This window comes from Pelecanus crispus, chromosome 7 (genome assembly GCF_030463565.1).
Source record: "Pelecanus crispus isolate bPelCri1 chromosome 7, bPelCri1.pri, whole genome shotgun sequence".
Lineage (NCBI taxonomy): Eukaryota > Metazoa > Chordata > Aves > Pelecaniformes > Pelecanidae > Pelecanus > Pelecanus crispus.
The window spans coordinates 24,429,094-24,451,460 of record NC_134649.1 but is presented as its reverse complement, the minus strand read 5'-3'; the positions used below and the strand labels follow the sequence as shown (position 1 = coordinate 24,451,460).

At 43.6% G+C, this 22,367-nt stretch overlaps 1 protein-coding gene across 3 annotated transcripts in view; it reads left to right on the top strand.

Moving 5' to 3' along the window:
• Nucleotides 1-4,366: 4,366 nt before the first annotated feature.
• The window catches only part of CSNK1G1 (casein kinase 1 gamma 1), a 71,771-nt gene continuing 53,770 nt past the window's right edge, over nucleotides 4,367-22,367 (top strand). For all 3 annotated transcript variants that reach the window (XM_075713685.1, XM_075713686.1, XM_075713687.1), the window contains exons 1-3: nucleotides 4,367-4,397; nucleotides 8,722-9,138; nucleotides 16,840-16,880. In XM_075713685.1, the coding sequence (XP_075569800.1) occupies nucleotides 8,961-9,138; nucleotides 16,840-16,880 (219 nt within the window). In that variant the 5' untranslated portion in view covers nucleotides 4,367-4,397; nucleotides 8,722-8,960. The remainder of the gene's footprint in view (nucleotides 4,398-8,721; nucleotides 9,139-16,839; nucleotides 16,881-22,367) is intronic.

Here is a 22,367-nt window from a genome sequence, read left to right as displayed (position 1 = left end):
AACACCTGCGTTGTTGGAGGTGCTTGCTGCTGACAAACAGGGATTTGGCATTCTGTCAGGCTTTTATGCAGAGGGATGTGTGTCTGACTTCTGCAGCAAGCCTCAGAAGACACAGGGGAGCTGATCTGGCAGTTGCTCTTCAGTCTTGTCTTTTCCCAGCCTAAAAAAAATTGAAATATGCAGAGCTCGGGTTTTATTAGGGGAGTTTTTAATTTTATTTAAGCATTCAGCTGTTCATTTAGCTGTTCCAGCATGATGCAACTCCTTATGAAGAGTACTAACCCTCTTTTTCTGGCAGATTATGGTCTGTAGTGCTTTGTTAAATGTATAGGAATATGTGTACATGGCTGCTGGCATATGCTTAGGTTGAACTTGCATGGGGAAGAGAAGTCAATGAACCTAGCTTACATCACAAACCATTTCCCTGCAAAAGGGTCTATTTTTTGACTGTCTTCGTGTGTGTCCTGGTTTTGGCTGGGATAGCTAATTTTCTTCCTAGTAGCAGGCATAGTGCTGTGTTTTGGATTTAGTAGGAGAAGAATGTTGATAACACACTGTTTTAGTTGTTTCTAAGTACTGCTTATGCTAGTCAAGGACTTTTCAGCTTCCCATGCTCTGCCAGGTGCACAAGAAACTGGGAGGGGGCACAGCCAGAATAGTTGATCCAAGCTGACCAAAGGTCTGTTCCATACCATATGACGTCATGCTCAGTATATAAACTGGGAGGGGTTGGCCGGGGAGCAGCGATTGCTGCTCGGGGACTGTCTGGGTATCGGTCGGTGGGTGATGAGCAATTGCATTGTGCATCACTTGCTTTGTATATTATTATTGTTATTATCATTATTATATTGTTATTATTATCATTACCATTTTACTTTATTTCAATTATTAAACTGTTCTTATCTCAACCCAGGAGTGTTTCTCACTGTTACTCCTCCGATTCTCTCCCCCATCCCATCGGGGTAGGGGGAGTGAGCGAGTGGCTGCATGGTGCTTAGTTGCTGGCTGGGGCTAAACCACAACAGTGTGGAAGAACTAAATTACTAACTAAATTACTTTTTCCTTCCCTAACATTCCTGGCTTTCAGGCTGAGCTTGTGTAGAGGGTATCGAGAGCAAAGTTCAGAAATGAACTTACAGAATGGGTGCTTGGATCACTCTTGGTGAAACAATCAACCAAGACTTATTTGGAAAAGCAAATTGCCAAGATACTTAGTTGAGGATTATACAATTTATGTTTTTTAGCAGGTTCGCAAGGTCTTTGAGGAAAAGACTTCATGGAAGTTCACTTCCCTAGGATGAAAAATGGTATGAGTTCATCCCTTTCTGTAAAAACTGTGTAATTGTAGGATGTCAACCTGACAGTCCTATGCATTCATAAGTAACGAATGTAGTGATCCGCAGTTGTCCATCCTTCTCCCTTCCCAGCAATTTAGACTTAAATGCTATTTGTATGCCTCATCTTGTAAGGCATTTTTTCTGCCTGTGAAGCACTGAACAAAACTAACTGCACAAGCTGAAGATGAAATTGTTGGGTCAAATGATTCAACAGAAGCAACTCAAATTGTTTAAAAGGCATCTGTAGTCTTCAAGGTTGGAAAGAACCTCCTAAGTGTGGGACATCTGAGGTGACATGCACCTGCTTGCCATAGTCTACAGCCAGCTTTGTTGATGCTGTTACCAGCTTTAAGCTGCAACAGAGAATTTTGACTGACTTTTTCAGTTTTTCTGTTGTTTTACACAACATTGAAGTCACTGAAACCAGGTCAGTCTAGTGCTGTTTGGGAAAGCACAGATAAATGCTGATCTCCTCTGTGTGGAGGTGCTACTAGGATACAGGCAGGTAATTGAAATACACTCCCATAATAGGAAGCTTATTGGGGGGGTATCTCCTAGTAGAAGACCGTCTAGGTAACCAGAAAGCTCTTGAGTGGGAGAGAAAAAGGCAAAAAAAGTATATTTCTCATGGATGAGCGGAGAGAGCATTCAGCCTCTGCATCCTCCCTTCCTACTAGCTTGTGTAGATAGGCAAGCACCAGAGCAGGATCCTCTTCCAGGTCACTGCAAGATAGGGTATTTGGTTATCTGTTAATTTTTCTCCTTAGGAACAGGGTGGATCTCATAACTCTTGTTTTCTCATTAGTAGAACAGCAACTTTACCAGAAGTGACTAATGGGGTGGCTTTGGAAACAGCAATTTTTTTGTTTGGGCCAGTTGGAAAGTAGCATTGAGCAGAAGCAGGACAAGAAGTGGAACATCATGGAAGGGAAGAGATGATATGGTGGGATGAGAAGGCATGAAGGGACCTGAAACTAATGGAGATGTGTGTCCACATAGAAGAGAGCAAAGCTGTAAGTGAAAGGTTTACTTAATCATGTTTTAATATAGGAAGAGCATTGATGCCCAGGAAGCTGTTAATATATGCAGTGAAGCAGAGGGGACAAGGCCAGCTTGTTCCTCTAAACTTAAGGGTGTAAGCTAATAAAACAAGCTGGCAGATGCTGAGAACATGCTTGAACACACATCACATGTCCTGGTTTCAAAATATTCCTCATTACCTGCATCCTGGCTGTTACACCTTTTCCAGAGGGTGAACCGTTTGCCCCAATCTGTGGCAAAGCAAGCAAAGTTTTCCGCTGCTGAAGGCTCTACTTTTTACACAGAATTCATATCTGTATGCTTATAACATGTCAGTTGAGAGCCCTGGAGGCTTTTATAGTCTTTGAAGTCATGTGGGAAGTAGCAGATCTTATCTGGGGAGTGCTTTCCAGACCCAAGAGACTTATCAAAAGTATTACATAGGCACCTGGGGTGGATGTTGGAAAACACAGTGAGAAGGCATGTGCCTTGTCCTAAAGCAACAATCTTGGAGTTGCTATGAGAAACTGAGTTCCTGTTTCTGTAGAGAGTGGGATGAGATCACCCATCTCAAAAGAAAATGGGGCTTTCTTGAAGGTCTCTTCTTAAAAGAAGAAAAAGGGATTGTAGGGCTGAAATACTTCTGCTTGTTAGGGTGGTGATACATCCGCCAAGCTTTTGCGGTTTGATTTCTAGTACATTTTGACTCCTTCACGAATCAGAAACGCACAGACCTGGGTCAGGTCTACTTGATTTGATTTGAAGAAAGGGGGATTCATTTGCAACTTCAGTTTGGACAGATATTCTGAAATTGTGCCACAAAACAAGACTTGAGGACAGCCTTTGTTCTTATCTTGGAAGGGTCTCCAGAGTATCTCGAGTAGGTCAAAGAAATTTTCAGTGCAAGGGAAGCGAGCTTTTCCTTTGAGGGGTAGGAGTAAGGATTGCTCTGGCTTCTTCACACCAGTCTCTTGTTTGCGTTGTCCTTTACTACTGCTGCTTTCAAACTTAAGGGCTTAACTAAGAAAACTGGCTATCTGTGAGCAATGTCTCTGTGCCATAACGAGTGCTTGGTAAGTGATAAACCTTTCTTCCTGCTGGACTGTGCTAGGATCACAACGTGAACAGCAGCTGCCTTCAACACTGCCTAGAAGCTGGTTTGTAGCTCTAGTGCTCTGGTTTCATTGATGGAGGTGAGGTCGTGATTTAGATCTCAGATCCCAAGTGTCTTGAAGTGTGTAGGATACAAGGGTTTTTTCTGTTTAGCTAACTGTGCTTTAAGTACTGTCCTTTCAAGCCTGTATCTTTCATTAACTAACTGTTCCCGTGTCTCCAACTATATTGTAGTGAAATGAATACTGGAATTGGACTGAGTCACCATTAAGGAAGTATCTTCAGGCATCTTTGTTTAAATGCAAGTAACTTTCAAGAGCAATCTTGCTGAGTGGGTGGAAAGGTAGGAAGGAAAATCATTATGAAAAAGTTTGAATCGTGGCAGGAAATAGTCCTGGTGTTCTGAGTAGTCTTTAAATATTAATGCAGCTGACTTCAAATTACAGTCTAGTCTTCATTATTCTGCCACTCCTCTTCCAAAGCCAAGTGCTTTGTTAGTCCTCAAAAGCCATATTTGATGCCATATTTACTACAGTCGTTTTCAGTATGTAGTAACAATAGTGAAAGATCTTTGTGCAATTCAGTGTGCCGACAGCTGGGATCTGCTTGTAGGGTTGGCAGTAATAAAGAGGTTATCAAACGCTTGGTTCACTCATTCATTGTTGATCTGAACTCCTGTCTGCAGGAGGCTTTCAGCTGAGAGAGAGCATGTTTAGTGTTTGCAGACTGTCAGGCGTGACCTTTCCATCTTTCTCCCTGGGGACACCTTATACAGATGAGGAACAGGCAAAGGATGGAGGTGTAGTAGCTTATAACTGTTAACATGTTATTTCACTAGCCAGAAAACGTGTGGTAGAGCTCTGTACTTAATCTGCCTGAGAAGAATGGAGTTGCTTGTCCCGTCTGAGATGCACTGAGCAAGATGGTGTAAGTATCAAACCAAGCAGTATATTTCTGATGTTGGATCTGAAACTTGGCATATGGGGCTTGAGCCAAGTTCAGACTTTAGTATGGAGGAGGAGGAATCTGTACCAAGGCTCAGGAGGGCTTGTGCTCACAAGAGGCTTGAGCAGCCCTTAGGAATGATGTACTCATGTCATTGAGCACTGACAGAGAGAGCACTGCCTCCCCTGCAATCCTGAAGATCAAGCCCAACTCATACCAACAGTTTGAAACGTGTTAAATTGCGCGCCTTTACTTTTTGACTGGTTTTAGCCCCATTTTATCATAGCTGGTAAAATGCTTTTCTATAACAGTGCTGTCTTGTGCCAGCAGATAGCCAAACAACTTTGAAAAGATCTGCACCTAGGCATCAGGTTCTGCTGCAAAACAACCTCGTTATCTGGATCTATCTACTCTGCATGTCAAAAGCTGGTAATAGTTCATGGCAGAAAGAAGGTTAAATGGCTTCTGGTGTCATGCAGGAAAATATTGTAATGTGTTATTAAATGTTCTTAAACAGCCTATCTCTTCCCAGTCCACCTCATGTTCATCAGGGTTGTTTAGAAACCCTTTCTGGTGGTTTTAGCTTATATTGACTTTTCTTACACTCTCTACTGGCAATGTAACTGTTAGTTAAATGAGCAAGGAAAAAAAAAATCTGTTTGCAACTTTATGAAAATTGTATCAGTCCTCCTTCCTGTGTTGTAATCGGTCCCCATCATGCAGATTTTGCCTCTTTCTTTCAGGGTTTTTGGCCTCTCTTCCATGTAGTCATAGCAGTATCTCCTCAGTTTACAGAGCTGTGCTGCCCTTCATGTCTCACACAATGCTGTGCACTGTTTTTTCCAAGCGTAAACTGGGCAGGGTTTGTGCTCTTGCTAGAGATTTCTTTGTGTTACCCTTTTGTGAGGTCTGTAGTTGTTGCCCATAGATTATCCAACCTTGATGAAAATAATGACTTTGGTCTTTGGGGGAAACAAATCTTCCTCTCTGGCTTTGGTGGGATCAAGTGCATTTTCCAAAGTGCTACTTTTTTATTCATAGAATTTGTCTGTTCTGCTCACCTTTCTTAGTGATCCAGCCCTAGAAGCACTCCATTGTCATCCTCACATTTGATTTCTGTTCAGCAATAAACTTTCTTAGTTTCAATGACTGTCCTTTTTTTTTTTTTTTTATGTTGTTTGTTTTGAAGCAAGTCTCTTCTCCCAGGACAGGTTGGGGTGAGGTCCAATCAAAGTGCTTTTCTGATATCTGATAGATCATTGTCATTGCTTCTGCAAGTTGGTTTCACAAAGCAAATACAACTGTGCTTGCATCTAAGCAAACAGCTTTGAGAAGCAGCACTAACTCACCCCCTCAAAATGAATGCTGCAGCTGAAAGTATGTTGGCATGTCTATGATGAAAAACCAGTTCATCCTGTTTGCCTGTAATGGATGCTTCCTGCTTATCTATATTCAGTTTTAAGTATTAAATCTTGAATTAATTTGAGGTACAAGTAAAGCTTGGTAATACTAAATATTGAATTTCTTGTATGTGAACATCTCCAGCTCTTCTGTCTCTAGCTAGGCCAGCGGTGCTTAATCATGAATGGTGTTTCACACATTATTTGTACCACATAGGGAGCTTGACGCTGCAGTTTCTGGGTCAGTATGGCCAAACTGGTAGTATGGACGTGATACAGTGGTTCTTGGATGACCCGATGATTTTCAGACCTCCTGGATTTGCTGCAAACATGCCATATGACGTTGTGCAGAATGATGAGAATTCATCTGCTTTTCACTCTAGAAAAGAGAGCTGCTGAGTCACAGGCTGGATGAAATATCCTGTGGGTTGTAACCTGTGCAACCTGAGCTAGGTTCTAAGCATTAGTGTAAACTCTTAAAGATGGGTGGTTTTGTGGAATTCTTATGTTGCATGAAGCATTCATTTGGATGTTTCTTTACGCTGTTATTAGTTCCTCAAGTTTTTCATAATATACTGTGGAGGGACAGAGCATCCTTCTTATGAAGATGGAGTCTGTTTAGAGTCCTGTAAAACCCCTGTCTGATATAGAAGCCTGCAATAATATATGAACAAAAGCAGCAGAAAGTAATTGCAAAGTGGTGTTAAAGTTGTGCATTCTCTGTATTTAATCTTTGCTTTTTTGCGGAAGTATTTTTTTAAAAAAGAAGTCTAGGGAGGAAGCTCAAGCTGGGGAGTACTGTACCCTCTTTTGTGCAAACATACAGAACTGCAAATGGATAGAAAAAGTCAGAGTTGTGCTAAAGACTAGTTCAATATTGAGAAACTAGAATTTCCAACTGGTAGCTACCTGCATTTTCTGGATCTAGTGTGAATGACTTCTGCCTTGCATACAGGTGCCTTAGACCAAAACCAAAGTTTCCAGAAATAAAAGTATACCACAGTTGAAGGCTAGGGAAAGCATACTCGTATTTCAGAAGGGCTAATGCTTTTGTTCTGTGCCACTGGTTTGTGGATGAGTAATAATTCTTGTCTTTTATTTTTGGATAACAGGAAGTAGGTAGGTTAGCTTCATCATCTCATGAAACAAAGAGAAGAAACCGTTGGTAAATCCTCTACAAATGTATTGCTACAGGAGGACTGAGCCAATTGCCTTAGTAACTTTTGAACCCTTGTATACATGGTTGTGTTTCTGGGTGTATCTGGTAGTGTTCGATTGCTGATGTCCTTCCACACTGAATTTTGTTTAGGTGGTTTCATTTAGTGAAATCTGCTGACTTTGCATGGAAGTTAGCAAATACCTCCAAACATTGAAACTTCTGCGTGGATGCCTACAGCTGAAGTAGGACCTAAACCTTGTTTCTAGAATTATTCAGGCACTCTTCCATTCACATCTGGAAAGTTGTGAATGCAGCAGTGTCCCCTAAAGGAGTACAATCCACTATGTATAGGTCCTGGGATGTGGGGGATAGCTCCAGGTATATTTATTCTGGTTCTTGCTTAAGAACTGTACCACAAGTATCTTCAGGGTGTCCATATCTGCTGCCTCATAACCAGCTCCCGATGCGGCATCTGTATAGACAAAGCATGCTGCAACCTTTCCCTTAGCCCTGTTGATTGCTTGGGAAATGAGGGGAACCTCGCCCACCACCACTGGTACCTCTGGACTGTCCCATCAGGCTGCAATGGTCTGTTGTTACAGAGGCTTCAGAGTTTCATGTCTGGGTGGTAGAAATTTGTTCTGACTACAGTGGGGCTGAGCTGAGCCATTTGGCTACCTTAATGATCAAGTATGAATTCACGTCCTAGGAAAGGTCTCATGGTGAGATGTCAGTCTTCCTTGTGCTCCCTGGACTGCATTTGTGGAGCAGGTCCGTACAGCTCCTGCCTGTCTTTTTTTAGACTGGTCCATGGGCGCAGAGGAGCCACTTGGCCTGCATGGGTTTAGAAGCATCTATTTCTTGTCCTCTCTTGACAGAGTTAGCAGACTGATGCTCATGAGATGCACCAGTGCACTGTCTGAGTAGTCTAGAGTTGCCTGCCCATGGGGTTGTGGAGGTGACAAGTCTGGACATGTGGGAGGAAGGGGTACTTCAGTTTCTCTGGGAGAACTGTCAGGTTTTCATTTGCCAGTCATGAATGAAGGCTGCTGGAGAAGATCTTGGCCCTCAAGTTCCTCACCCAATTCTATTAGAACATCTGTTTTTCCAAACCTCATTTTTTTGGCAACTAAATCATGTTAGTAATGTGAACTGTATGTTGATACAGCTTTTAGGAAATTTCTAGCTTTTTTAAAATAATCTTGCTTTGGCTACTAATTTTGGTCATCTCTAAGACAACCATTTCAATTAGCAAATATACCTGAGGTCAACTTCAAAAGATGTAAAACGAAGGAGAATTTGACTTCCTAAGTGCTTCAATATTTTATTTTTTTGACACCTTTCATTTGTCACTTTTTATTCTTTCTTTGGCTTTTGTGTAATACTTTATAAATGTATGAAGTGAGAAGAAAACAAATTTTACACTTCACAGTTGCTTTAAAGATGGGACGTGATCTCCTTGCAGTTTCCAGCTGATGTGCTGGTGTAATTGAAATTGCTTTTGTTAGTATGTGTGGCATAAGTCCTGATAAATCCAGTAGCAAGCAGTGGATGGGCAGCACTTAACATTTCTTTGTGACATCGGGGCTCTTTATGAGGAAATTGTTAAGAAAATGTTAAAGTTCCCATATAGCTGTTAATTTCCTTAAGGCTGGGCTAGTTCTGGACGTTGGTCCTGTTGTACATTTCTTGCTTGGTATTTTAAAATAATGATTTTTATTTCATATATCCTTTTTCTTTTCCCCAGGTAAGAAACCAAAAGCAACCTGCCTTTATTGAGTTCTCAAGAACATAATCGACCCCTTGGTACATAATCAAGATGCATTAGGAAACCTGGATACAGTGCCAAAAGAACTCCATGTGTTTCCATGACTCTCTTGGACCCTGACGCAGATACTTTTGGACGTATATTTCTATTCTAAGGAGAAGAGTGCATACTCTAATTCCTTTCTGCCAGCTTGCTGGCAGAGATATTTCACTAAGATCATGGACCATCCTAATAGGGAAAAGGATGAAAGGCAGCGGACGACGAAAGGAATGCCAGGAAGGAGCGGGCATGGTTCTCGACCAAGCTCATCAGCATCTTCTGGTGTTCTTATGGTGGGACCCAACTTCAGAGTGGGCAAGAAAATTGGGTGTGGGAACTTTGGAGAACTCAGACTAGGTAAGAAGTAACCATTTTAGTGGCCTGCACTGTCCAGATTAGCATTTCACCACTGGAATATTAAATACATAAAAACTTATCCTGGTTTGAGAAATGCATGTGCTTGTCTTGTTTCCCAAGTGTTGAGCTGCCTTACCTGAAGCTTCTGAGTCCAGATGTAACTGTTAGTATTATTTTTATATGCATAAAGTCAAAGTGAATACACTGGAGAGGTCAAAGATGCAAATTTTAAACAATCCCGACAATGAAGACTGTTCTCAGCGCTGATGTCTTGCCTAAGGTGAAAAAATCTTACCTGTCTGGATTGCTAAATCTTGCTCTCAATTTCTTGTTCATAAGCTAGGGTGCCCTATTAAAGTAATGGGGGAGACTCTTTCCCAGCACTTGGCCACATATTCTCTATTCCACATCCCTCACTAACCTTGGTGCCCTAGTTTCAGCCCCATCACCTACTCCCTGATCTGCCCCATGTGTTTGACTCACTGGCTGGTGAAGAGTGGGGGCTGCTGACTGGCCATCTGGCTGCTGCCTCTCAGCTCCTGAACCAGCCCAGGAGCCTGTGACTTTTTTTTTTTTTGTGGTCCGTTGGTCTTCTAACCACATGTCTTGCAGCTGGTTGCCCAAACAGATGGCTATACTAATAATGTAATAAAAAAATGGTTGTTTTTTAAATGAGGTGGGGGAAGCACATGGTGTTTTTAATTACATGCCTCTGAGCTCACAATACATGGTTTTGGGGTAGTTGCTGTAGATCAGAAGCAGCACCTTGTGATGGTCTTGATCCTGAATTACTTAAAACAGTTGCATTTCTCTTCTGCTGAATGAATTGGTTTGCTGTGGTAGTGAACTTGACAATGCTCAAGACAGGCTGGCTGACATAAATAGCATTTGCCCAAAAATGGGTATGTATTTAGAATTGAAATTAAAATCATTTGTGCATCAGGCACAAGGGATGATAAAACAATCAGGAAATCACTTCGAGTAAGCAAAGGGTTATAACACAGAACTACTGATAGTATCTTTGTAGATTCCTGCTTAGAATTTATATAATCTTAGATGTATCTGTGTAATCTTTTCATTGTAAGGTTTGATTATTGCATCTATATGATGAGCCACTTCTCCACAGTGTGAAGATTAACCACCTTGCTTATGATCTGTCTCAGTAAATGGGCAGTTTGGTTTCAGCATTACATCAGAGAAGTTTTATTGATTTGCAGGAACAGCGATAATGCTCCAAAGGTGGAGAGAAACCAAGGGCAGGGACAAAACCTCCCACCTTCATGAGCATGAGCATAATTGGCAGCTAAAGATCAGTTTGGATCCTTATAGTAATGTAACATGAATAGCTGTATTGCATTTTCAAAGCACACACCCCCCACCCCACCCCCGCAACAGCAAATGTCACGATAGCAGGGTCCCCGTGGAGATGTTGAATTGCTTTGTAATCCAAGCTCTGCTTTGAGGTTCAGCAGCTGTAGTGGACCCCTCCAGGTAGATAGCTCCTAGCGTTTATCCGGCTGATGCCCAAATGCTGATCCTGTTTCCATGGTGGTTCTTTCTCACTGTTCTCAAAGTTTTAGTAGTATTGGATTTCCGACTAATGTATTGTTTTTCAAAGCACAGATGCGACACAAGAGATTTCACTTCTAAAAGAGTGGGTTTACAGAGAAATTCAGTTTTAACTATGGAAAAAGTAACACCTGTTAATTGAGTGGCTCTTTTTTTTTTTTCAGTACACTGGTAAATGTTTTGCTAATACTGGTTAACTGAGGAGTGTGGTGTATTTGGGCAACGGGCCATACAGACTGATAATAGCAATTAGGTGTAAGGTCCTTACAGAAGCCATTTTACTCTTTTTTTTTTTTTTTTAGGTGCTGTTGCTTTTGGCAGTCACTATAGCTTTAAGAACTCCTGTTTGCTCAAATATCAGATATTTCTGTTGCACAGATGTGATGCTAATTATCGCTGAATTGCATTGGGGGGAAGGAGAAGCAGTGCATCTGAAATACGAGCAAACAAGTCTCTGATAACAGTTTTGTCCTGCAGAGATGAATGGCTTGCCCTCTGCTTTTTGGGTTTTTTTTACATGTATTTGGAGAAGTTAAGCACCAGTGAATGCTTTTAGTAACACAGGAAGAACAAAGTCACACAGTGATAAACAAGGGGAAAATATATTTTTCCAACTTGCCAAAGAATTTCTTTTTCAGGTGTTGTGTTTTCATTCTAAGTTGCCGTTGTATCATGCTCTAGTGCTGGACAGAGGACTGATTGTTCAGGGAGGAGGTGGCATGTACGTATAGAAGCTGTTTTCTACGAATATCAAGCTCGCTGCTTAGGGTTGATCTTTCTTGCTGCAAATACAGATAGCCTCAGGGATATTATTTTTTTTTTAAGCATGTGGGAGCAGCACAGTTGGATTCCAGCCTGCAGATGAACTGAAATGGGAAGACGAACACAAAACTCAGTGTCTGGCCCAGAGTAATAAGATGAAACGGGGTTGACTGGATGCTCCTGCTTCAGACAAGCTGCAGATTAGGTGGTCTGTAAGAGCTTTGGTTTCCGAAGCGGCTCAACCTACTAGCAGGGGTATGGTGCCAACAAAGAGCAGGGGATCTTGTTTGCCGTCCCTGAGCCGGACTCTGCATGCTTACGGGGATTCATTGCCTTTCATGCAACGCCAAGCCCTGTTTTGCAGCTCCTGGTTATCTGCCAGGTTAATTCTTGTGCTGCCTTGGGAGCTGGAGCATGCCTAAGGTTTTATAGCGCAACTTCTGCTGTTACGAGGTCCTGCATCTGCGCCCCAAGCTGATAGGAAAACTGGCATTATGTAAAACAGCCTGAGAACAGACTCACTGGGCTGTAAAGTCATGTGATGTCAGTAGGTGCTCACTGCTCAGGAAGAGTGGGATTTAACCTGTTAAAATCTAGTGCTGTGATAAGCCATGGCTGTAAACTTCACCATAGAAAAGATAACGCCAGCTGAGCCTACGAACTGCCTCCTTATATTGACTCATAGACTTACCCAGTGGGTATTTCTTGTATTTACCTGAAATCCTGAACCATGAGCCATTTTAGGGATAAATAAGCCTCTTCAAATGTCTTATTTTTCCCAGTGTTTGGCACCCTTATTTAGTAAAGCAATTAAATAGGTACTAATGTAAAATTATTCCAGCTTTGGTAGGTTGCAGGGTTTTCTAAAAGAAGCATTAAGTTCTGGATAGACCAGAGGCTTATTGTAATGCAGAGCAGTAGACTGGAGCCCAAATCTTTTTGCTCTAATGCAAACATTATCTGGCATTTTCAAAACAGTTCTTTCAGTTATTTAAAAATGATGATTAATGCAGCTTTACTCTCAGTTCGGAGGGGAAAAAAATGTTAAGAAGGTTAGATCCTGTATATTGCTTATATCCTTCCTTGATAGGCTACCGCACCAAAGGGATTCTTGGAGAAGCCTGTGTTTTCATATGTTACCCAAAGAAATTGCATAGTGTCCAGAAGTCAGATGTCAGCATGATTCCTGCAGAAGTCTCATGAAGAATCAGTGCATCTTGGCAGTGAGCAGCAAGCCCCAAACTAGAAGAAAAGCTGCTTATTTGTATGTTGACAAGTCGAAGCTGGTCTATCAGATCTAGGAAGGTGTTCCCCCCAAAAAAGCAAGAACTGCCCAGCTGACTCTTAGGCTGCAGTTTGAAGCCAGGAGCTCTGCTTTAAAACAAATAAAACAATAAAAAATAAAGATGATAATAGAATCTGATACTGGGGTTGGTTTTGTCTCTTTCCCAAATAACAAAATAATCATGTGAATATAGGGCTAGAATAATGCTAGGTGTGGAGGGCACGGATAACAGTAGATCTGGTCCACACTAGGATCCTCACTAGGCGCTGTTATTTGGAGGCATGTGCTCTACAAAGGACAGCAAATCTGGCACTACAAAATCGATGTGAACTCATGTTTCAGCTGCCCATGGGATGTGGTCTGTCTGCAGTTGCCATGGTGCCTGGGGTGAGCTCTGCTTGGTCTTTAGGATGACTGGCTGGGTGTTTGTTCCATTACACACCCCTGATCTCTCATCAGAATGTATTGCCCATATAGCAACAAGCTCAAAGGAAGGGTCAAAGCATTTTTGATTCGTGTCGTTCATGAGAGGTTTGTACTTGTGGCTCTTAACTTTGACCTGTGGGAACGGTGCACATGAGGGATTGATCACTTTGGGCTCTTCAACTGGTCTACAGTCTGTCCGTATATTCAACACATCTTCTTGCCAGGGCTTGAGAAATCCACTCTGTTAGGTTTCCCACGTGAATGCTGGTGACTTAATGCATCACTTCTCATTTAGAATATATAGTTCATAATTGTCAGTAGAACTACCCAAAACTGAGGCATGAACTTAATCGCTGCTCCATCAAAAGCTTTGCCTGAACTTGAAAGGCTTTTGTTAGCAGTTATATCATCTCAGCTGTATTACACGTCTTTTGTCTTGCTAAGATAAGATGCTGCTTCTATTCATGGCTTATTTTACTGTGCAGATTCACTTGCTCCTGTGAGCAGTACTGTTTTTACTCTTCCATTTTAATACCAGTGCTGCCTTGTAAAAGGAGGAAGAAGCATCTGTTACACCTTGGACAGTGTGATAGTAAAACTGAGTGGTAGATCTCAGTCTGAAGCAAGCCAACGGAGAGATTTTTTGGGGGATTTGCTTTGCTGCCGTAGCTGGCAAAGCGCAAGCATCTTGTGCTGCAGCTTTAGGAAGGGTTTGGAGTTCAGAAGCTGGACCCATTTGCACCCCCTTATGTTCAGAGTCTCCCCACAGTGCGTGCTCTGAAGGGGATGAACTGGAGGATTAATTAATTCATTTACCTTTGGCTGCTGGCCTGACATCTCAGGTTAGTGTTTTGCTAATCCCAGGTTTTTTTAACTGAGCAATTTCATTACCAAAATTATCTCCTATCTAGTCCTCAGCCTTATGAACCAGACCATAATAGGCTGGCTTATGGCTCCACATACATGGAGGGTGTTGGCAATGTCCTCCTCTGCCTTGAAACAAGCTTGGAAGGACACTGTTTCCCTGATATCATTACCCTACGTCAGTGGGAGAGCACAAGTGTTGCTAGAAGGTCTGTGGGTCATCACTCCCTGGATGGACTTACACCCCACATGTTGAGTGCCAAAAGTACCTTGAAATGGTGCATCTCCAAGATTGTGATGGAGGTTGTGGGATCTGTAGGGGATGGTGTTCCCATGCCTCCCTCCTTGGCTTTTTTGCTGCTTAAAGCATCTAACCTTCTCACGTATTTGGGCTGGAGCTTCCCTTAGTCTGGCTCAGTGTCCTCAAACTGAGTGTCTTGATAGGAGTTCAGTCTCTATCAAAAAAAGGAGAGGAGAAAGTGTCAGTGGGCAAGCTACAGCTGGACCTGCTGATATGACTCACTTGCTGGTAGCTAATACGGAGCAGATAATTTAAGTGTATTTGGGTTGCTTTCTCTTAATGTCCTTGCATGTTCTCCCCCCAGCAGCTGTCAGATAGCATCAGGCTGGAGCCCTTATCTGTCTTAAAGGGTGAAGCAGTTTATCCTGCCACCTGCTTTTCTGCTGATTTGGCTTTCTAGCTCTTTCAGTGCTTTGAAACCACTTTCCAATGTCTGAGTGTTCCTGATGTGACTGCGAAAGCTACTTTCTCCCTTTCTTTAACAGCCTGGACGTAATAGCTTTTATTAAAAGATCTAAATAAATGGATTCAAACAGCCCTGTGTTGCAAGGGTTAATGCTGGAGCTCAGCTTACACATCTGCTTGCATAAAAAACTTCCTCTAAGGATATTTAACCTCACATTTAAATGCCTGCCCTGTGTTAGACAGCATTGCCAGTTACTGTAACAGGTTAAAGCTTACCATAAATTTTTTTGGCTTCCTGATGAATGTTGAAGCAATCTGCTTGGTGCGGGGCCTGGACTGGGAGTGCCTGAACCAAAACTCGGAGGCCAGAACTACACTGACAACATAGTGGGGATGGTATCAAAAGAAGTTGAATGCAGACAATATGAAGCTGTTGTAAAATAAATAAATGGGGAATTTCCACTGATAAATATTTCAGGATTTAAACATGACAGTTTGTCTTCTCTCATGTTCATAATGTCTTTAATTTTATTGAGTCTTCCAATGCTGTTGCTGCATGCAAAGAATATCTGTATGCAAGGGATGACATGGCATGTGTTTTAATGGTGTCATGTAGATACACTAGAGCTGCCCAAACTCCTACCTGCTCTGAAGTATGTCACTCCGTGTCCTGGACTTTCTCAATAGCTGGTCTGTTCTAAGCATCAATATCTGTTACAGGAATTGGAAAGTAAATGTGTAATAGAGCTGGACAAACTGATGCTACAAACAAGCACTGATAACTTCCAGTATAGCTTGCTATTGAATTTTGGAGCTACAGTGTCATTCAGTGAAAGTATGACTTGTGCTGTAGCGGTGCTAGCAATGATGAGCAAAGGAGGTCAATGCTTCCCTATATAAAACCATGGGGAGCTTTGTGCAATGGAGTCTGCCCTCCTCAAAGGATATGGTGGAACTAGAGGAGGTCGGAAAGGTAGCAGAGATGTCAGGATCATGGGACAGATCAGGTACAAGGACTGCCTGAGCATTCTTCCCCAGTGATATCTCTTCCAGGAGAGTTTGCTGCCAATCCTGAGCAACGTGGAGAAGGTGAACAGGGGGGTGATTGCTCAAATTACCTAGCAGAGGAACTGGAGGATGTTGAATGATATGATAACTGGCAGCTTCAGAACACACAGAGAGATGGTCCTTGACACATGTAGCTGTGCATCTCTGCCACAGATCACTAAGGAGGCCAAGGGCTTTGTTCAAACACCAGACAGATTCCTGGAGGAAAAATTCACCTCCAGCTGTAACACACACAGGTACCAAGTCTGGCTCAGAGTCATGGAGCCATGATATACCAGAAGCTGGCTGTGTGCTTGCCTGGTTACACTTGTCCTGGGCTCTTGCCCTTTGTGCTTGCCAGAGCTAGTATCAGACTAGACGCTGCTCCATGTTTTGGGGAGAATGGGTTTTGTTCTTTTAGTGTATTTTTTAACATCATCGGTACCATATTTCAACTGAGAGTTATTGGCCTTATTAGATAACAAGGATTGCTGTTGTGCCGCTGGCGTATGGAAGGCATTTTATACATGCTGCCTGCCTGTTCGTAGATGAAGAAGTAAAAGCTGTGTGTTGGTACAAAAGTTATTTTCATATGCCTCCTTGCAGTAGTCACTTAGATGTGTAGTACAATTAAGCTAGTGAAACTCCCTATAGATCATACGATAAAATTGTTCAGTGTCTAGCAGATTCAAGACATTTCTGAAGGAAATGATGATCTGACTCTTCATTTTTTGTTCCCCAGACTTTTTTGGCATGATGTGGATAATAAAACCTAATGTGTCTGGGATACCTCCTCAAGCATTTGCATCAAACATAAGTGCTACCATAAAACATGATTGCCTTATGCTAAATGGAAGATAGTGTTTGCCTGCCCTGGTAAACCGCTGCAACTTATTATTTTGAGGCTTACACTTTGTTAAAGGCATGAACTTCAGTGGGAAATTGAGAAAACACAACGCTTTTCCATCAGTGACGCTCTTGTGCATTGTGTCTCTAGCTGCGAGTGTTGGATGTGGAACTAAAAGATCTTTTTCCTTCACAGGTAAAAATCTCTACACCAATGAATATGTAGCGATCAAACTGGTAAGTAGAAGCTTCAGGTGTTCTTAAATGACTTGTACCTAATGTTAGAAATTTAGACAAAAAACAACTTTCTCACTTTGGGCTTAATGCTGCTCTTGCCCTCAGCTAGAATAACTTCTTTGAAATAAGATAAATTCTTGAGAACACTAAAAATGAGGAAAGAGCCTATCCTTCTATCTGCTGAACATTTTTGGTACCTAAATGTTCTGTAGCTGTCTTATACCAGTGAGAGTCTTGTCCCTCTTTCCAAGCTGGCTGCCAGGTCCCAGTGAATGGCACTGACTGCAGGTTTGCCACCTCTTCCCACTCTCTGGGTTGAGCCTTTCTGTTCAGTACTCCACAAATTCTCCAGACCCTTACCTCTTTCTAGATGGGCTGTTGTCAGAGCGTTTGGTTAGGAGTGTGGCACTGTGCAACCTGCTGCTGGATGTTTTTGGAGTTGAGAGGCAGGAAAGGGGGTGTTTCAATGGTTACAGTTCTGTTGGGGGAGAATAGCACAACTCAGTCTGATACAAGGCTGAGAGGCTGCAGATGCAACAGGCAAAACAAGATCCAATTCAGCAAAGGTCAGTCATTCCTCTAGCTGATTTGGGTGGCCAAGGATACATAGCCACAGCATCTTCAGCGTGATTTTCTCCTTTTACATCACAGGATGGTAAAAATTACTCAGATTGGCTCTAAAGCATTGCAGGAGTTGCATTAAAAAACCCAAGCCCCAGCAGTAGCAAACTTCAGAACTTGTGCAAGCAGTTTCATTCACAGCTTTGTTCTCATCCAGTATTACAAGCCTCAGTACCAGTTATCAGATTATTTTCTGCCCTGCAGTCAATGTAGCCCTCCCCAGCTACATGCAATGACAGCTTCTATGTTTCTTATATCTGGACCAGCAAGTGGTCCAGGTAAAGAGTCTTCTTCTGAAGAGTGCTTCACGGCCCAAAGGCACTGTGGTCAACAGTGGTTTGAAGTAGGAGTCTAGGGGATGGGGAAACTCTCTAACTGACAGCTCTGCTGGATTTATAAAATCATATCCCAGTAGTTTGTGTTTATGCCTTAACTTTTCTTATCTGTAAACCAAGACTTTCATTAGTCACTTGGGGTTTTCAAATTTGATGTCTTCATCTGATGTGCTCTTTTCTCATCTGTATGCTCTTTAATCACAGATCCAAACCCTAGAATCTGAAATTAAAGTTGTAATACTAATTTGATATTAGCAGCAAACATGCCTGTTTGCCCAACCAATGTTGTCTGGCAAAATGACAGGAGTTATTCAGGTTACAGAAGATCAAGATGGACTTGGTGCATTAATTCTGGTCATGTTCAAGTGCCACAGATTTTATATCTCTAGCATTCTCCTTATATGATGCATAGTAGGTGAAAGATAATTAGGGCTTTGCAGGAGGGATTTGTTTTCAAACCTGTTGGCAAATGTCAGAAGATATTCCCTAAAATAAATAAACAAACATCTGCAGTGGAGTTCAGGATGTCCTTGATATGGATCCGCATCAGGAACGACTGGTGCTTGTTGAGTGTCTTGCTTTTTGGGCAGATCTGGCAAGAGAAAAACACTGTGTACACAGACGAGGTGTTTTATTGAATCAGTGCTGCTTCTAATTTGCGTTCAAAGATAACCCCACAAATATAGCATTGGAAGGCGTAAGGAAGTAATAATACAGAAAAAACACAGCTGTATTAGCCTGAAGGATGCTTGTTTCTCTCAAAACAGTACCTGCAGTAACACCTCCCAGTAACCTGGAACTTTTCAATAGCCATATGGCAGAGCTGAATAGCATTACCTTTATGGCTACCTTAATCTTAACTATTTTTTCTGGTAGTATTCTCCCACCCCCCTGCCTCGCCCTAAGTATCTGCGTGTTAAAGCAGTTACTCTGCAACACGCTCCAGTTTTATTTGCTCTGTTGTGATTCATGCTTACAAATCTCTAGTCCTTCACATGTGAAGGACTGGAATTGCCATCCGGTGGCCATCCAGGCATTCACATACCTGCTCCATTTTTGAGAAGATTAATGAAGGAACAGTAGAAGACCTCGGGACAGTTAGTGAGGGAATCTGGGGCACAGGTTATCTTTTCCTCCCTCCTTCTAGTTGGGGGAGGTGACATTGGAAGGAACAGACAGACCCAATCTCTTAATACGTGGCTCTGTGGCTGCTGCCACCGTCACAACTTTGGGTTTTTTGACAATGGGACAGCCTACATGGCACCAGGCTTGCTGGCGTCAAATGGGAGCCACCTTTCTCAAAGGGGAAAGAGGGTCTTTGCTCAGGAGCTTGCGGGGCTCATTGACAGGGCTTTAAACTAGATGTGAAGGGGGAGGGGGAACATACCAGGCTTGCCTGTGACAAGCTGTGGGATGGTATGGAATGGTTAGAGGGACGGGGTGCTACTATGAGCCTTCAACCTGTTGCCCAGAGGTGTGCTGGGGACGCTGCAGCACAGTTGAAGTCTTGCAGAGATGAGCTGGGGGCTCCTGAGATAGTAGGAGCTAACAAGGAAACCTCTGTGAAACACCCCAAGGGAAACAAGGGATGTTCCACTAAGAAGGCAACACGGCCAACAGCTCAGATGAAATGCCTCTACACAAACGCACGCAGCATGGGGAACAAACAGGAGGAGTTGGAAGCTGCTGTGCTACTAGAAAGCTATGACCTGACTGCCATAACCAAAACTTGGTGGGACGAATTCCATGACTGGAATGTGGCTATTGATGGCTACAGGCTGTTCAGAAGGGACAGGCAAGGAAGGAGGGGCGGAGGCATTGCCTTCTATGTAAAGAAATCGATATAGTGTGAAGAGCTGTCCCTGAAGAATAGCCATGAGCAGGTCGAAAGCTTATGGGTGAGAATCAGAGACAGAGGCAACAAAGGGAACCTTGTGGTGTCTACTACAGGCCGCCTGATCAAGGGGAGCCTGCTGACGAAGCCTTCTTCCTCCAGCTCCTGGAGCCTTCGCGCTTGCAGACTCGTCCTGCTGGGGGACTTCAACCACCCTGACGTTTGCTGGAAAAGCAACACGGCGAGCTGTAGGCAATCCAGGAGATTCCTGGAATGCATTGAGGATACATTCCTAAGCCAGGTAATAGACACCCCTACCCGAGGGGATGCAATACTGGACCTGATGGTCACCAATGCAAGTGAGCTCATTGGTGATGTCAAGACTGGACGCAGTTTTGACTGCAGTGATCATGTGTTGGTGGAGTTCACGCTCCTGAGGGACATGGGAAAAGCGAGGAGTACAGTCAGGACCCTAAATTCTAGAAAAGCAAAATTCCAGCTCTTAGAGGAGTTAGTCAGAAGGACCCCCTGGGAAACGGTCCTCAGGGACAGGGGAACAGAACAGAGTTGGCAGATCTTTAAGGACACCTTCCAGAGAGCGCAAGAGTTCTCAGTTCCCAACTGTAAGAAATCAGGCAAGGAAGGGAAGAGACCAGCATGGCTGAGTTGAGACCTGCTGGTCAAACTAAAGAGTAAGAGGGAACTGCACAGGCAGTGGAAGCAGGGACAGGTGTCCTGGGAAGAGTACAGGGAAGCTGCTCGGTTGTGTAGGGATGGGGTCAGGAAGGCCAAGGCGCAGCTGGAGCTGCATTTGTCAAGGGATGTAAAGAATAACAAGAAGGGCTTCTACAGGTACATCAACCAGAAAAGGAAGGTTAAAGAAAGCGTACTCCCCCTTATGAACAAGAATGGTGACCTAGGATCAACAGATGAGGAGAAAGCGGAGGTACTCAACAACTTCTTTGCCTCGGTCTTCACCAGCAACCTCTCTCCTCACCCCTCCTGAGTTGATGGACCGCAAGATGGGGACCAGGGGGGGGTAAAGCCCCTCCCACTGTAAGGGAAGATCAGGTTCGAGACCACCTGAGGAACCTGAATGTACACAAGTCTCTGGGACCTGATGAGATGCATCCCAGAGTCCTCAGGGAATTGGTTGATGTAGTTGCCAAGCCACTCTCCATAATATTTGAAAAGTCATGGCAGTCAGGTGAAGTCCCTGCTGACTGGAAAAAGGGAAACATTGTGCCCATTTTTAAAAAGGGAAGAAAGGAGGACCCTGGGAACTACCGACCTGTCAGCCTCACCTCTGTGCCTGGGAAGATCATGGAGCAGATCCTCCCAGAAGCTATGCTCAAGCACATGGAAGACAGGGAGGTGATTCGAGACAGCCAGCGCAGATTCACCAAGGGCAAGTCCTGCCTGACTAACCTAGTGGCTTTCTATGAAGGAGTGACTGCATCAGTGGACAAGGGAAAAACAATGGATGTCATCTATTTGGATTTCTGTAAAGCCTTTGACACAGTCCCCCACAACATCCTTCTCTCTAAATTGGGGAGATACAGAGTTGATACGTGGACTGTTCGGTGGATAAGGAATTGGTTGGATGGTCTCATCCAGAGAGTCATGGTCAACAGCTCGATGTCCACATGGAGACTGGGGACAAGTGGAGTCCCTTAGGGGCCTGTACTGGGACGAGTGCTGTTTAACATCTTCATCAATGACATAGACAGTGGGATTGAGTGCACCCTCAGCAAGTTTGCAGATGACAGCAAGCTGAGTGGTGCAGCTGACATGGCACAAGCACAAGATGTCATCCAAAGGAACCTGGACAAGCTGGAGAAGTGGGCCTGTGTGAACCTCATGAGGTTCAACAAGGCCAAGGGCAAGGTCCTGCACCTGGGTCAGGGCAACCCCCGGTATCAGTACAGGTTGGGGGATGAAGGGATTGAGAGCAGCCCTGCGGAGAAGGACTTGGGGGTACTGGTGGATGAAAAGCTGGACATGAGCCAACAAGGTGCACTTGCAGCCCAGAAGCCAACCGTATCCTGGGCTGCATCAAAGGAAGCGTGGCCAGCAGGTCAAAGGAGGTGATTCTGCCCCTCTACTCTGCTCTGGTGAGACCTCACCTGGAGTACTGCGTCCACCTCTGGAGCCCTCAGCACAAGAAGGATATGGACCTGTTGGAGCGGGTCCAGAGGAGGGCCGCAAAATGACCTGCAGGCTGGAGCACCTCTCCTGTGAGGACAGGCTGAGAGAGTTGGGGTTGTTCAGCCTGGAGAAGAGAAGGCTATGGGGAGACTTTATTGCGGCCTTTCAGTACTGAAAGGGGGCCTATAGGAAGGATGGGGAGAATCTTTTTAACAAGGCCTGTTGTGACAGGACAAGGAGTAACGGTTTTAAACTAAAGGAGGGTAGATTTAGACTGGATATAAGGCAGAAATTTTTTTACAATGAGGGTGGTGAAGCACTGGAGCAGGTTTCCCAGAGAGGTAGTGGAGGCCCCATGCCTGGCAACATTCAAGGTCAGGTTGGACGGGGCTCTGCGCAACCTGCTCTAGTTAAAGATGTCCCTGCTCACTGCAAGGGGGTTGGGCTAGATGACTTCTAAAGGTCCCTTCCAACTGAAAGCATTCTATCATTCTAAGAGATGAGGGTTTTTTGGTCTCCTAATCTTAGACCATATTCCCCAGGAGTAAG